Here is a 17437-nt window from a genome sequence, read left to right as displayed (position 1 = left end):
ACTAGGGAGAATGTCAAGAGCGACACTGTCCCAAGTTCAGTTGAGGAGAGTGACCCAAGCCAAGAAGAAAGATGTTCTCCGCTCTAAAGGTGCGTTCACTGACAAGCTCCAAAGTGAGAAAAGTCTTCCAGCAAGATCACAGGTCAATCATCCAGCACAAGCCACCTAAAGACAAGATCGGCCCTGTGGTAGGACTCGTTCAATTGGATTTTACGTTTTAAACACAGAGGTGAACATATATGAAATGATACAGGAATTGATGTCTCTCTGATGCTAGACAGTCAAATTAACTTCTCAGTTCAGTAGCAAAGCAAAGGTGTTTTCGTATTATTTTTTTCTCCATAAATGAGTTTTAAGGCTAAGAGGTCCAGATGAAAATGAATACAGCAGTTGCTTGTTTACCCATTTATCCGTCCTCAGAAACATGCACATGTCCAGCCCAAGTTAGCGAAATCAAAAAAATGATCAGCAAGAAAGTTTAAAATTGTAAAGTATGTATTGGATGTCCTAAAAGCCATAGACCTACATATTTTAGCAGCCGATAAAGCAATTATTTATTCTTTCCTTATGAACTAAAACAGTGGTCTCCAACCTTTTTAAAACCAAAAGCTACTTTTTATTACTAATTAGTGCAAAGGGCTGCCAATTTCACATGTATTTCTAAAGCAACAACATACTATTTTATTACTTTTCTATGTTGTCACTATGTTATTACCAGGTTAATTTTTTTGAAGTATTGATCTTTGTACCACTCATAGTTCTGTACTCTTCGGTCTGCATCATTGTCATTAAGAGCATGGACTGATCTTGGAATGCAACTTCTCCATTGACGTTTCATGATGCGATTTACTGATGATTCTGAAACGCCGACATCATTACCAGCTTGTTAAAAAGACTTTTGGGATTTTGTTGAAACGTTTCCAGTAATCTTTCTTCTTTGGGGGCTTGTCGTGGCCTTCCGGAACACTTGTTATGGAATTCCTAAAAGTTGAATCAGCTTTAAACTTATCTGTAATTCAAGTGATGGTAACTTGTGTTGGTGTTGTATTTTCACATCTCGAGCGTTTTTATACTTAGCATTTCAGAATAATTGCCTTTCATCACAGTCAAGCCTGGTTGCCATGGCACAGTTCAATGGGTTCGGTCTATAAAGAAAAAATAAATGATTGAGTTATCGGCTGCTTTAATGTGTATGCCTTTTTTGCGACGCCCTGTATATAACTGGGAGATTTGGTGAAAGTGACATGTGCACTAGATTGGCATGTAAACACCGACAGGCATGTTCTTACAAATGCTGTATATTTTTTCAGCAATCTACGTTCGCCCTATGCGTGTTTGCCGTGACTCTTCTAGCTCCAGCTGGATGGATCTTGCACCATATTCCTCACTACCAGCAAAGAGCATCTGACCAACACCATGATAGGGGAGCTGCTTGCAACTAGAACAGTGGTGGGAAAACTACGGCCCATGGACTACATACTTCCTGTCAAGCTTTTGAATATGCTCCCCCTCCCGGATGAAATGGTATATACATGTATATATATATATATATATATATATATATATATATATATATATATATATATATAATGGTAAACAATGTACTACTAATATAAATTAACTGTTGGTACCACTTAACCTTTGTGTGTTCTCCACCACCTTGAGAATATATATTATTATGATGCATCAATGTGTACTGCGCTCAAGGCCAAAATAAAAATAGCTGGCTACACTTTTTTGTACTTGCTATTTATTTAATAATTCATTTATATTATTTGTCAAGATATTTAACAAAGAAACTACTTTTGCATGAGTTTTTAAATGCATATTATCAGATTTAGCGCTTAAGAATTGACGTAACATAGTACTTTGCTTACATTCTATGTGTTTTAAAACCAATATGATAAAAGTAATCTACTGATTATAATATAAAACTAAATGTTACATGCATGTTTCTGCATGTATATTTTTTCAAATGCAAGTGATACATTTTAGACCGGTCTCCATTACCTTATTACGGCCATACCACCCTGAGAATATCCGATTCCAGGTCCCAAAGCAGGGTTGGGCCTGGTTAGTACTCGGATGGAAGACCGCTTGGGAATACAAGGTCAAGTCAAGTCAAGTCACATTTATTTATACAGCCCTTAATCACAAAAATGTCTCAAAGGACGGCACAGGATTACAATTACACAATTGCACGATTACCTGATCTTAAATCAGCATGCAGGCAAGGAACAACTCAAAAACCTCAGCGTGAGGAAAACAGAGAAACCTTGAGAAAGGACCTCACACGTGGTAATCCCCCTTCCAGGATTGACCAGGGTGAATCACAATTAGCATTACTGTACACAGAATAGTGAACACGAGGTAAGATGTTGAAAATGTTCGTAAAGTGCATGACAGCAACGACGCCCCAGCCTGTAAACTAGTCCACGACGCAGCTTCCCATCTCTGCCAGCTGGTAAATGCAGGGGTTGACATGCTTCAGGTCAGGTGCTGTAAATTGGTCATTTGGTGCACGTTCTGCTGCGACAGCACTGACTGTACCCCTGGTACAGTCTGTAAAAATGAATCTCCTGAAGAGAAGCAAATAAATTGAGTTATCATTCTTAATATTCTTGCTGTTCTTCTTCTTCTCCTCTTTTCCTTTTTCTTTCTTTTCTTCTATTCTTCTTCTTTTTATTATTATTTTTCCTATTCTTGTTCTTATTCTTATTCTTATTCTTATTTGCGTGTTACTCCCATATTGCGGAGGTATCAGATTTGAGACAATCTGCAGATACAAAAAAAAAAATCGTATCCGTCAATCATTTTTCTAAATTTCCTCTACAGGTCCTCTCCTGGGTTCTCTTTTAAATTCAATCTCCTAAATTACCAATAGAAGATCTGTTCTAAGGGGTGCGGATATCAAAGAAAAAAACCATTATTGGCCAATAGTGACAATGATGTGAACAGTATCAAAATAACAATCATGGCACACTATGTAATTTCCTTTGCAATTGTCCAATATTTAAAACAGACACGCAGAATAAACTTGTCAATAACATTTCAAAAATATCACCTTGTTAGGGTCCTGAGCCATCTGTTGCACATTTGTCCTCTTGCAAATATGCCCAAATATAAACAAGAAACCTCAAACCTTTCCAGTCCTTCCCCTGATCAATCATTTCAAAATGTTTAAAGGCAATGTTGGATTTCCTGAATGGCAATTTGTCAGAGCAGGGTGAGTCCATTTGGAAAGGTGTGCATGTTTGGAGCATCTGCACAACAAGCTGCCTCCGTCTTTTTTTTACTCCCCAATCTAATTGTTAGTATGCGCGCAATAACGATTTCCTGCATTAAGTCTGGCTCTTTTAATATGACTGAAAGCACCACAGAGAGAACAGAAATACTGTAGCGCACAAATCCATCGCGCGCAGTGGTACGATCAAGCTGAGGGGAAAGAGCGAGAAAAAAGAGAGAGAGTGTTCACTTTTCTACCAGTAAGGGACAGACAAAACACTGAAGAGGGTGCAAAAAATATCCAATCTAATTTTACAGCGTGGCTTTTATGTCTCCACAAGTGTCTCCGCAATGTCCACTAAGGCAGAGCAGTGTAAGTATATAAATGTCTGCGTATGTGTCTGTGTGCTGTTATCTTTATGTATACCTATATATTTAAAAAACATTTTTGGGAGAGAGGGGGCGAATGTATCCGTCCTTGGTGATGATGAGAGGTCGGTTGCCAAGGCAGCTTGCAACACGTTTTCACTGCAGAGGAAGGCTGCAAGATTCAATGTGTGTGTGCGCGTCCTTCTTCACTCCCCCTCTGCATTTCTTTGCACCTTAAAACAAGTCCGTCAATATTTTGTGCCGGTTTTTGAGTGACAGGTACATTGACAATTTCAACACGAAAGCGGGCGAATCTTTTCGAGACTCCTCTGTCAAGGTCGATTCGGCGTATGTTTTTTTTTCTCCCCCTGAGCAATATGGTGGCGGGGCGATTTCTCATTAATATGCTGGCATCATGCTGGTGGCAGGTTCTTTTCCCCCCTGTATTCCCTGTGAACAGGTGGAAAGAGCAACCTGTATTGTTTCATAATACTGTGAGCTCCCCTTCACACAGACTCCCAGTCATTAGTCATTCGCATGCTAAGAATTATGTCAAACTTAAAGGTGGTTGCGTCGTTTGAGGTGTCCTTAAAAAGTTGAAAGTGAAATATTTTCTTTATTGAGTACTCCATGTGTTAACAATGACCAACTGATTTCAAAGAGCCCCTAGATTTGTATTTCACCTCGCCTATTTGCATTTATCTTACTTTTAGCAAAGCTGTTCAGGCAGCAGAACAGAGTGTGGGATTTAGGGTAACTCCACGCTCATCATTGTCCTTCGATTGGTTAGTGTAATATGAAAATTGTGAGAAAATGCCTGTTTCACATACAGTCCAAATGCCAGCCAAAACCCCCAAAATGATGAAAAAAAGAAAAGTTTGTTTTTGAGCACATCTAAGAAATGCATGTACTTGCCCGTGCCACAAAAGGAGTTTGACAGAGGCTGCAATGATGATTTCAGCCAAAAAGATGGCCTTAGCAAGTAGAACATTTCCAAATTCTGTAGAGAACTTTAAAGGGGGTGTGCGTTGTTAGGGGTATCATTAAAAAGTTGAAAGTTAAATATTATGTCTATTAAGTATGTGTTAACAATGCCCAACTGAGATCAAAAGCCCTCATGCTTTACTTTCTACTGCGCCAATCTGCTTTTGGGAGAGCTGTTCGGGTTGTAACACCTTAGGTTTGAGTAACCTGGGCTGGGGGGAATGCTGAGAATGACGTCATGCTTGTCCTCTCATTTTTTTGTTAGTATTTGTCAGTGTAGCATGAAAATGGTGAAAGTAAGAAAAGGCTTGCTTCAAGTAGAGTCCATAAAAGATCAAGAAAGAAGTGTTTATTCTTGCACGTCTAAGAAATGGACGTACTTTCACGTGGATCATGAATGAACCTACTAGTGCTGTAGGAGTTCCAAATTCTATACAGCTCCTTTCAGTATTCACAGTTGGCTAAAAAGTGGTATCAATCATCCTTAGTGCTGTGCATGGGAGTCTGCAATAGAAGTAATGGCATCTTATACTAGGATTGTTTGAACTTTTTCCTCTGAGGACAAAATACAGAACATTTGAAAGCAATAAGGTCCATGTTTCTTTTTTTATTATAAATAACCAAACAGGACAAAATCTTTTTTTGTTCTTCATTTTTATTTTATTTTATTTTTAAGGGAAAGAAAAAAACATCAATTCAAATAGATTTCTATAAATTTAGTTTACAATTGTACGTAATGAAAGACTCAAAATTATCACTTTAAAAATTAAGATAGTAGATTTAATTCTGACCTCTCGTTGGATTAATTATAGTTTCTATAACATGCTGTGGGGTGGAAAAAAATGGTTTGCCAACACTGATGTCTTAAGCAACATAGATATTTCTGTTTGTTAGAAAGTAAATTAAATTTTGTACACATTAAAATTCTCAATAATGAATTAGGAATGTTTTGTCAAACCTACTGATTTCTTTTTATTGGTCGAAAAAATTCAGTTTCTGAGAAAATGAAAGAATTTACATGATCAACTTCTTTTAATGAAAATTCACGTCACGTTTCAAAGCAAAAGAAACAATACTAATAGTTATATTTACCCATCCATCCATCTTCTAGACTGCTTATCCTCAGCAGGGTCGCAGGGGTGCTGGAGCCCATCCCAGCTGTATTCGGGCAGTGGGCAGGGAACACCCTGAACGAGTTTCCACCCAGTCGCAGGGCACACAGAGACCCGACAACTCACTCGCTCAGTCACACCTAGGGACAATTTGGACAGGCCAACTAACCTGACATGCATATTTTTGGAATGTGGGAGGACACCGGAGTGCTTGGTGGAAACCATGCAGGCAGCGCTAGCTGGGCTTGAACCCTGAACCTCTTCTCCGTGGGGCTGCGCGCTAACCACCCAGCCGCCGTATGATTTTTTTCCAGAGGATATTTTATTAAAAAGTTGTAATAAACCAATACCCTTTGTCAATGCTTGGATTGGAATCTTTGATCATACTTTTTTTGTGTGGAATTGGAGAAATTCTTCCTGTGTGTGGCTTTTATAGTTTTTCATCTGTCCACCATGATAAAAACAACACCAGTATGGTCTCAAGACATTTTCACATGACTGTACTTTATTGTTCAACGCAATCAGTGCCTTTGATAGCTGTGAATGGCAAAAAATGTAACTATGCTAGCAGAGAAAGAGTTACTTTGAAGACACCTAGATAAAGCGACATGCAGTGAGGTTCTCATCTAGTGAGGCACGGTCAGATTTACAAATAAATAAAGCCTCATATTATTCATCATTGGATTGGCAAAGCGAGAAAGCGAAATATAAACTGTAACATAGAAAAAAAGCTTTTTTTGTCTTACCTTTGCTTATAAATGACCTCTATTCTTTTCCATAAAAGCATCAATCACTTTGTATTCCTACATTATGAAAAAAAGTCCATGCAAATAGAAACAAAATATTGGAAGTATTAACTTTCTTTTATTCTGTTGTTTGTGCATGAATTAGAATCATTGGTCTAACTATAGCCCTCTGCCGTTAGGCAAGAGAATTGCATGCCTCACTCTGAATCTGCAGTCAGCACACTTGTTCGTTACAAATTGCAGGGTTTGTTCAAATCCTTGAAAATGCTCGGATTTTAATGCTATGTTTTCAAGGTTTGAAAAGTGTTTGAATATTTCTTAATTTTTTGGGAAATGCTTGGAATTGTTGCCCACAGTCTGACTTAATACACCAAGTATTGAATAAAGACTTAAACATCAAGTCTGCTTAAAATGGCGCAGGCATATCTGCTCTGGTGGCTTCACTTTACCATTGCATTTCTTCTAATGGCAGCTGGCATTAGTTTGTATGACGTTGTCATGTGAAATATCATTGTCCTCTATGCGTTGCGCCCAAAAAGAGAGAGGAAGAGACCAAAATACCGAGTGCTGGAGAAATGAGAAAATTTGCTTTGAAAGTGCTTAAAAACTGCTTGAATTTAACCATGCACAAGTTGTTTGAACCCAGTAGTTGTATTACCAAAATTCATAATATAATCTTAAAATTCAGCGATTTGAAAAAAATGAAAATTGTGATGTTAAATGAGAAAGAACTTTAACACTGAAATAATTTAACCATTTAATAGATTTTTAATGGTATATTTCCATGATGACAGGTGAGGCATAGCCTTACCTGCCTTCCCTGACTTCACGTCACTGCCTAATAGCCCTTAATTAAAGCTGGCTGAGGTTGGCTTAGCCTCTGCATATGCAAACGTTTACGGTGGTTTTCTTTTTAATAAAAAGCGTCCCGAAGGTGATGTTCTAAATACAGAAAGACCTCTTTGCTGAGGTCTACTCCCAGCTGCTTCAACGATGTTCCTCAGAGAATTGCTTGCCCTGGGACTTGAACATCTTTTAGCACACGTTGATTCTCATTCTCATAAGCATTAGGTAAGCGCCGCCCTTAGGGCTTCTTTTGACCTCATGCAAATAGCTGAAAAGGTCATTAGGAGAGGGCCGGAAGGCATTGTAATCTAGCCTCCATTAAATTTTGTAACTGGAATTTGTGTGTTAAATGCATGGTAGAAACCTGCCGTATTTTAACTTGATACATTTCAAAAAAGGAACGTATCTTTGATGTCTTTAGCGGACAACCCTACACTGAATGTTTTTATGTAGCACTTTGAGTGGAAATTCTTTGTCCCCAAAGTTCTTCACAAATAAATTTTAATTAAATTTTTTTTGTGAAAGGCAATGAAGCTCAATGTCTTCATCGTGTTTTTGTTTTTCTTTGGAGGGTGGGGGGTGTTTCAAATCATTAATCCGCTTGTCACTCTGCTTTTTATTTTGTCTGTAGTTGCTTCTAAGATACGATACTTGCAAGAGTATCACAACCGTGTGCAACATAACATTTATCCCGTGCCCTCCGGAACTGACATTGCAAACACACTGAAATATTTCTCTCAAACCCTGCTCAGGTAAGTAAACTGCTCTGGAACCAACAGGTAACACAAGTCCAAATGTCTGATATTTAGATTTCTACACGGTCAGATAATTTTATTTTTTTGGGTTTGTTTTGGCGTAGTGTTTGTGACATATTTCCCACACCATCACACAAACAAAATTAAGGAGGGTGAATAGAAAAGCGCTTACAAAAGTACATTAAATGTGAAAACAGCTGAGGTGGAGCTTCAGGATGTTTATTGATTCAGTGGTCAGCTGCTGGATGAACGTTTCCCCGGTATGGCCCTCCCTTGGGGGCCTACAGAGAGGGTCGGGGGGCTGCTTCACAATTCTGAGGTCAGCCCACTCCCACGGGTGCCATGGAAGGCAGAGGAAGCAACATCTTCCAAATGGAAGGCCATTTTAGATACACCAAATAAACAATTTTGTCGTTCACATCGGAGGTAAGATTAGGCCTTAAAAAAATCCGACCCGACCTGGGGCCACAGGTATTAAAGCCCAACCCAGCCAGAGCCTGACCAAATAACCTAATTTGAAGCAGACTTGAAATTCCATATTTTATTTGTGAGGAGGAGAAGTAATTCATAATAACAACCAAATGATGTCTTTTGTAACAACTTGTAAGTTAAACAATACTGTATAAACATTTACATCTTTTATATTTCCGTGTCTTCAGAGGATCCATTAAACGGCAATTTTCCATCATTGACGGATTTTTTTAAAGAGTAAACAGTACAATTTTAAGGGCGTCCGTCATTTTGATGGTTTGAAAACTGGGCCATAAACCACAGCAGCAGTACGTCCTTCAGAATCTAGCATCGTACTTTATGAGAGATCTTACTTCTGATTGACATTATATTTGTGCACTCCATAAAGAAACATGGGCATTATTCATACACTATTAGCTATAACTCAGCACAAAGATAATATACATATTTTGACGAAGATTATTTCTCTGATTAAAGTTTCTTTTATTTTGGATTTTCAGAAACCTGTGTACAAACATCCCCAAAGTTTCGAGTTTGATATCTGTTGGAGTTTTTGCTAAAACTTATTTGACATTCATTGGTAAAGATTTGTGAAGTGTTTTCGATAGGTTAAACAGTCTCTCCACGTATTCACCAATGAATGTTAAAAATTGGACACGGGTTAAAAAGTGGAGAGACTGTTTAACCTATCAGAATGCACGATGCAGTGTTGTGACACCGTTAAAATACTGTGATGATGAGAGAAAGCTCTAATGCCATTTCATTTGTTTACTGTACCATTGGTAGTGTAGTGGTAATGTGTTGGTGCTCTCACTGGCACTACTTGGGTTCAATTCCCGTTCCATGCAATGTTTTGCGATTGGAGTGAGCATTGCATTAATATGTACCTGTACTCGCAGAAGTTCTTACATTAGTCTCAATCTCTTGCGCACTATGTATAAAAAATATATGACAAAAAAACTTTGTTTTGAGCGTATGCCTTATAATCAAGTGTGTCTTTTAGTGCGGAAAATATGGTCTTACAAGTTATTCATTTTAGATTTTACAATATTTTATAGTACTATTTATCATTTTCTAACCTGTTTTAAAAGTTTTATTATAAAGTTTTTTTTTCCTTTTTCTTTTTTTAGAAAAATAACAAAAATTATATTTCAATTGATCAAAAATGATATACCAGTGGAAAAAAATGTTTTACTTTATTCTTGTGTCAGAACCAGAACAGCAGAAGGACCCAGATGCGTAACATTTCTAACACAATCTTTATTTTACGGGAAGGGGGCAGTCATGCACGTTAACACAAACGCCAGTGATTCGGTGATCGCTGAGCGGAAGAAGTAAGGCAGAAGTCTGGCGTGGAACAACAGGAAGCCAGAAGCCGACGAGCTCGATACCAGTTACACGAGCAGATACCGGACAGATGGGGTCGATACCGGACAGGACAGGACAGACAGGATTAATATCAGATACAGGTGACTGGAGACAGATATCAGACAGGACAAGACAGACGGGATCAATACCAGACACTGGAGACTGGAGTTCGTTATCTAACAGGACGAGATAGACGGGAACGATACCCGATACTGGAGATTGTAGCAAGGTATCAGACAGGGGGAGACAGACGGGACCGATACCAGACACTGGAGACTGAAGTCTGATATCAAACAGGGCGAGATAGTGTCAAAACACACGTCTTGGGGGTGCAGAGGTTCGTTGACGGACTGACAAAGGTTGAATGAGAGCACTGAGCTTAAGTAGGAGAGAATCCAATCAGTCAATGAGCCGCAGCTGGTGCAAAACGGGCGGGGCCAATTAGGGGCAATGGGCACCCGTGACATCTAGTTTTTTTTTTGTTTGTTTTTTTTAAAATCAGAAAATATTTAAAATAGCATAATTATTTACAATTTTTTGTTTGTATTATTTATTTTTTTGCTTTGCAATCTTAAACAACTATATTAAAAAAAAAATGTTTTTTCCATAAAAATATATTTCCTGTACTACATCATGAGCAGATGATTAGTATATAAAAATAGTAATCTGCTATCACCTACTGATACTGATAAATATTACAGTTACTAGAAGAAAGCAAAGATATTGACCATTAGTATGCTTTTTTTTTTTAAATTTAAAATTGGAGTATTTCCTGCACCACACTAAACAAGGTCCGATACACTGGTTGAAAAACACTTATTTCGAGTGTATCCCAGTGTAGTCCAGAGAAATAATCTTCACATTTTTCATAACGGATTATTTAGTATACACACAAGTTTTCCCCGATATGAGCCGTCATCTCTGTTGCCATGCCTTTGGCACAAATGCAGCAGAGCTGGCACCGAAAACATGAAAATCTGTCTCAAGTGACAATGTCATCTAAATGAGACATCTTATCCTCAGCAAGCTTAATTCTGCCTTCCGTTAAACTGACTTGGGAAAAAAGATTGCATAAACAAATAATGTTTTCCCAAGACACAAATATGGAGAAAACTTTTTGGGGTATTATCTGACCATTTTATCAGCAAAAATAGTATTACTATTACATAGTTGTTATTTTTTATTTGACAGTTTAGAGTTTGACAGTCAATGTCACGTCTCTGTATCAGTGCATTTCTACATGTGTTTTACATGTATATGTTTGTATTTATTGTGTGTGTGTGTGAGCGTATATGTGTTTGTGCGTGTACCAGTCACGTATTTGTGTATGAGTGTCTGCGTGTTGTTCATGGTTCAATTAAAATGATGTACTTTGTAAATAAGCAAAGGGCAGTGAAAATCTGTGTATTGATTTGATTCTGTACCCAAGACGTACAGTGGATACAGTGGACACGCCCTTGTTGAAATAGTTTTTTTTCTGATTACAAAAAAATGAATCATAGTACTCATTAAATTATTCTTTAACTGTTCTTCAATTGTTGATACTTCAGTAATGAATTGAGAAGAAAATGAACATACAAACAACCATTCTAAAACTTTAACAATAAAAGCTAAAATACCAAAACAAGAAACGCCAATTTATTTGTTTTCCCAAAGAATTTCCATATCAATTGTACTCATTAATAATTAACAGTGTTTTAATGACAATAATTAATCAGAAAAATATAATACTTGTTATGGGGGTGTGTTTACTTACATCCACTATATGTGACCCACCAGTTCAACTTTAAGGGGATAATGTTGCATTTTCCTGCTAAAGCTCAAACGTTTACTGTGTAAAACTTTCAAGTGGATCGCCCGTTTTGACCTACTTGCCAAATGTTTTCAAAAAGTGGCCTTTTAACAAACATTCTTGGCCCATAAAAACGTGCAGCAAAAGAGCAATGCTCTCTGCCCCCCTCCCCCTCTCCTCCTACCCTAGACGCCCCCCAATAACCCCCAAAAAATGTTTTTCCTCCCCCTCTCCTCCTACCCTAGACGCCCCCCAATAACCCCCAAAAAATGTTTTTCCTTTTTTCTCCTTTCGTCCTTAAAATGCAAAATGTCCACCACCTTCCCCAGGGGACAGCAAACACAATTGTCCATCCCACATTAGCTCACAAACATAATTGTTACCAGTCATCCCCCCCTCGATACAACCTATTCCTTTGTCATTCTAGTTTCTCCTCAACCGTAGACTAGTGGCATTATTTTTAGAAACCCGAATCCATATGCCTGTTGGATCTCATTATTTTTCCCAATGATACTAGTCCAGTATCATACTGTATGCATACGGACATTATTTCTCTGGTGCAATAAACATGTGCTGTGAAATCGGAGCACTTGATCTTAACTCACACGCATGTTTATTACTGGCTGAAGCATGTTTCAAAAGTGTCACCTCTGTATTTTCCCTTAGCCAATTTGGTGTCACTCCCATCCTTGACAACCCTATTAAAGACAAGGAATTTTTTTTTCTTCCCGGCAAATTCCACTACAGTACATTGGCATATTTTTTGCATGGTAGCTGTCTCAGATTGGATAAAGGCAACCAGCAGGGGGGAAACAGATGTTGGCTCTGCCCCCTTTTGATTTGGAGAAGTATTACTAGTTTATTACTGGCTGAAGCATGTTTCAAAAGTGTCACCTCTGTATTTTCCCTTAGCCAATTTGGTGTCACTCCCATCCTTGACAGGTCTAACAAAGTCAAGGAGATTTCTTTTTGGCTCTGCCCCTTTTTGATTTGGAGAAGTATTACTAGTTCATTACTGGCTGAAGCATGTTCAAAAGTGTCACCTCTGTATTTTCACTTAGCTAATTTGGTGTCACTGCCATTCTTGACAGCCCTACTAAAGACAAGGACATTTCTTATTTTTTTCCTTCCCCACAAATTCCACTTCAGCACATTGGCATATTTTTTTTGCATGGTAGCCGTGGCTGATTGGAGGAAGGCAGCCAGCACAGGGGGAAACAGACGTTGGCTCTGCCCCCTCTTTATTTGGAGAAGTATGGGGTTGCCACTGAAAACATGCCATTTTTTATATTTTTGCTCCTTGTCACCAGATACGCATGAGATGCAGTGATCATGGCAGTATGTGTTCATACTTTTTTTGTCGTTCCAAGTCGACCAATCAAGAACAAATTGAATAGACCGAGCAGGGCGACACAGTCAAATAGTGAGACACTGCATCCTATGTGGGGTTTATCTGGGTTTGTTTTTTTCTATTTACGCTGTCTCTGTAGTGCCATTTCAATGTAATGTGCTGTTTTTTTGTGTCTTTGTTGTCTCTTTTTTCCCTTGTTCCCCTTCCCTCCCCCTTTCCTACCCTCTCCCACCCCCCGGAGCAGCATTCTGTCCCGCACAGGCAGGAAGGAGAACCAGGAAGCTTCCAAATTGGCCGTGCCCATGACCATGTGTCTTTTTCCTGTGCCATTCCCACTCACCCCATCTCTAAGACCACAAGTCAGTTCCATCAACCCTACAGTTACTCGCTCCCTCCTTTACAGCGTTCTGCGCGATGCCCCGTCAGACCGCGGGGGGCAGGGGCAGCAGAGTCGGGACGCTCAGCTCTCAGAGTACCCTTCTCTGGACTATCAGGGCCTCTATGTGACCCTCGTGAACCTGCTTGACCTGGTGCCCCTGCTGCAGCACGGTCAGCATGGTGAGTTCAAGGCCCCGGTGCACCACTGTTTGTCATCATCATCCGACCCCCTCAAACTTCCTCACCCGGCCTGCATGAAGCCACTTCCGCTTTTTTGGCCCCTCTTTTTGCTAACGGGATGGAGAGAAGTCCTGCTGAGGATCTTGAGGGATGCATGGGGGTGATGGGGGAGCACGCTGGATCCCGTCAAGCTAATCGTTCATAAGCCATCGGACCCACCGGCCATAGGCCTTCTCTTCTGTGGCATCATAATCGACTGCATGTTTGTTATGTGCAATGAGAGGAAATGTTGATGTACATTATGCTAAATGGAAAATGTATGCATACTGTAAGGCGGAGTTTGACTTTGTTAGAATACCAGGGAATGATTGCCAGTTCTTTTTTCAGTCTTGTTTCCTCATGAATATTTTACGATTGTTAAAGTACCGTATTTTCCAGACTATGAGGCGCACCCAAAAACCCCAAATTGGCCAGAAATTTGAACGTGCATCTTGTAATCCGGTGCACCATATATGAGCACAAAATTGACCTTGCATTACTACATCTGTGATATAATTGGTCAGTTAATAAATGTTGCTTAATAATGTGTTCGACGGGTTTTGAACCAGACAATATTGGTAAAAGCCCCAAATCCTAACTACTGGGCGGTTAGGGTCATGGATGCTTGTTCACAGTTGCATATTAGTTATCGCAACAGAAATCAAACCTGAATCACAGTGGGGAATGCTCCGGATTTTATCCACTAGACTGCAAGGGATACAAACAATACATAAAAATGCATTAGGTCTTATCTCTGTCACCATATTTTTAGTCATGTGCGAAATACAGAGAATATTGTTTCCCTTTTCCTCAGCTCTAACTAAAGGCATGGTCACACAGCCTTTCACTGGCGTATCGAGGCTGAATCACGGCCAGAAATTTCTGCCCGTGAAGCAGACGCTGTTGGACGCTTTGAGATCGCGGTACAGACGAGATACAGCCGTGCTTTACACGCGGTAAGAAATTCACACGCGGTTGGCCGCGCGAAAAAGTTTTGCGCTGCTCAAAACTTTAGACCACGGGTAACCGCGGGCGGCACACGTGGTACACACGAGGTAAAGACGCGGTACGAACGTGCTAGGACGTGCTACGGCCGCGGCCAAGACGTGGTTACACGCGGGTAGGACGCGAAATTTTAGCGGGTAATCGCGGGTGGAGCACGGTCATAGCACGTTTGTTCTGCGCCTGTATCGCGGTGTTATCACGTGCATTAGCGTGTGTAACGCGTGTAAGCACGGTCAAACGCGATGCAGCCGCGGTTACCCGCGATAAGGACGCGGAACAGTCGCCGGCGTCTGTTTCGCGGGCATACCAAGGGTAAACAGCGGGTTTAGCCATTTTTGCACATTTTCCACCGCGTCTGCTTCACGGGCAGAAACTTCTGGCCGTGATTCAGCTGCGATACGCCCGTGAAAGGCTGTGTGACCATGCTTTAAGTACTGTTAGTGAGAAACGATTAGAACATGTGCGACTATGCGTTTATATATTTCAGGATGACCCAATTAATTCCCACAATGCCTTTCATTTAATTCAGGATCTTGTGTGCTCCGTTGTGTGTATAATGGACGGGATTAATGTCCGACAATTTTCTCCCGGCCCAACCCAACATTAACAATTTGGTGCCGTGACTTAAAAAATTGTATGATGATTAGATAAGACCTAATGCCTTTTCATGTGTTGAACTGTCAACAGTGATACAGTATCTTTTGACTATTGAATCAACGCGAAAATATGTCAGTTTTTTATTTTTGTGCAATGCAAACCCTTACAGTAGTTTTAATTCCATATAGTACATTTTATATGAAAATAAATAACAAAAACTTTATTGGGGCTGCGCCTTATAATCCAGTGCGCCTTATAGTGTGGAAAATACGGTAATCCAGAAAGCATGAAATCCCATCACCTTGAATAGAATGCTTTTTCCTGATTGCAAAGGTTTATTTTAGGAGCTTTTTAAGAAAGCCCATACACCAATTGTCTTTTTTTTCATTGCTGTACTTCTCAATGCTGAAATGTAGTTAAAGTTGTTAGTATTGTGGCTGCATACAGTACATTGCAAAAATTTATTCTTACCCCATTGGCACTAGATTTCCCTTATTTTAAGTCTATTGTTTTTCTCATTCTCAGATATTTCTCCTTGTTTTTCTAGTGGAATAGGAAAATGTATAACCAATATATACAAACTTTAATTAGGTCATTTTCAGTATTTTTTTCTGATCTTGGTAAATACATTTCTTAAAATAAGAAAAATATATATAATCTTTTCTGTCAGTTTTTTTCAGCTTGTTTGAGGTTTTTACAAATTTTACAAATTTGATAAAATATCTAAAAATAAGAAAAATATATACTGCACATAAAATGAGCATAAGTTTCTCCCAATAGGATAAGAATTTATTTTTGCTATGTATGTGAGTACTGTATGGCAGCTTATTGAATGAGTGTGTGTATCTCTCTTTGTCCTTTTTTGCTTCTCTTCTTTTCCTCAGATCTGGGCCAATCCATATTTTACACAACAACTTGCCTTCTGCCCTTTCTCAGTGATGATATCCTCAGCACTTTGCCCTATACTATGATCTCCACATTAGCCACATTTCCCCCTTTTCTCCATAAAGACATCATTGAGTACCTCAGCACATCTTTTCTCCCCATGGCTATACGTAAGTATGCCCTTGTTACGTAAACACACCAGAAATACGATGGCGCATTGGCAAACATCAAGCATAGGAGTTCGAAATGATGACTCTTCACCCCAAAAGAGGACCTCTAAGTTAATGCCACTTGGGAGTTAACTCATACTTCCTTGAAAGACGGACAAAAGTTTAATGGTGAACACACTCACTAACAGCCAGTGTAAAATAATGCACAGATAAAACAGAAATAAATCAATGCAAAGAAGGTTCTTACAGGTGCTAAAAATCTTTGAAAATGCTTTTTAAATTGTGTTTCCAAGGATTGAAAAGTTCTTGAATTCCAGTTAAACATGAGGCCGCCACTCTTCCCTAGTGGTGTGGTTTTGCCATTTAAATTCTTCTTCCCTCATGATTAACAGCAACTGGCATTAGTTTGTATAGCATTGTCCCATGAAGCTACATCGCCCCCTACGGGACAGGTGCTTGCTATGCCTGAGCAGGGCACTATGAAATGTGTATTGTGCAACGATTTAGTATCAATTATGAACATTTTTTTTCAGGGCCAAAAAATGAAAGTAGCGTTCCCAGTGGTAAATTGCAATGGGAAGAACTTCTTACGACTGAAACTGATGCATATTACTGTTAGTTTCCACAACACCTATATGGGGAGAAAACTGGCTCAAAAAGAACAATATTCCCGGTTTACTAAACATGTAAAAATTATATGTCTTTATAAATGCACACGCACGATTAAAAATCGAAAATGTAAATGGTTGAAGTATTTGTGGATCTGCAAAATACATGATTCATACCGGAACTTTTTCTCTTAATGATACTGGAAAAATTTAAAAATTTGATTTAAATGTTCTTAAAATGTGCTTGAATTTTTCCAAGAGAAAGGTTTATGAACCATGTGTAAGAATAAAATCTTACCCCAAATAAAATTAAATATGTTATTCCATTTTTGGGTACTGGTATAATTTATCGTGTTTGTTAATATGAAAAGACACCCATAAATTAAGGAAAATAATTCAATGCAGCACATTTAAAAAAAATACTACATTAAAAATAGTATACTAAGAATAAGCTGATAGAAAAGATACATTATCTTATTTAAAGTTCAATTTTCCTTATTTTACTAGAAAAAACATGTAAAATTTATTGATTCTAGACAAATTACACCTAAAATAA

The 17437-nt window shown here is 38.9% G+C and overlaps 1 protein-coding gene and 1 long non-coding RNA gene across 8 annotated transcripts in view; both read left to right on the top strand.

The window, feature by feature from the left end:
- LOC148351656 (uncharacterized) lies at positions 1-1732 on the top strand. Its single transcript, XR_015852841.1, has 2 exons — positions 1-188; positions 1311-1732. It is a non-coding gene; the product is annotated as an uncharacterized LOC148351656 (long non-coding RNA).
- Positions 1733-3495: 1763 nt separating this feature from the next.
- The window catches only part of unc79 (unc-79 homolog, NALCN channel complex subunit), a 96049-nt gene continuing 82107 nt past the window's right edge, over positions 3496-17437 (top strand). For 5 of the 7 annotated variants that reach the window (XM_088353986.1, XM_088353985.1, XM_088353988.1 and 2 more), the window contains exons 1-4: positions 3496-3598; positions 7914-8034; positions 13264-13577; positions 16103-16273. In XM_088353986.1, the coding sequence (XP_088210112.1) occupies positions 3577-3598; positions 7914-8034; positions 13264-13577; positions 16103-16273 (628 nt within the window). In that variant the 5' untranslated portion in view covers positions 3496-3576. The remainder of the gene's footprint in view (positions 3599-7913; positions 8035-13263; positions 13578-16102; positions 16274-17437) is intronic. The other 2 variants (XM_088353989.1, XM_088353982.1) reach the window with 2 other exon arrangements.

This window comes from Urocampus carinirostris, chromosome 15 (genome assembly GCF_059441175.1).
Source record: "Urocampus carinirostris isolate Australia breed hairy pipefish chromosome 15, RoL_Ucar_1.0, whole genome shotgun sequence".
In the NCBI taxonomy this organism is placed as follows: Eukaryota; Metazoa; Chordata; class Actinopteri; order Syngnathiformes; family Syngnathidae; genus Urocampus; species Urocampus carinirostris.
The sequence above is the reverse complement of the archived record's forward strand: the minus strand, read 5'-3'. Positions and strand labels throughout refer to the sequence as shown.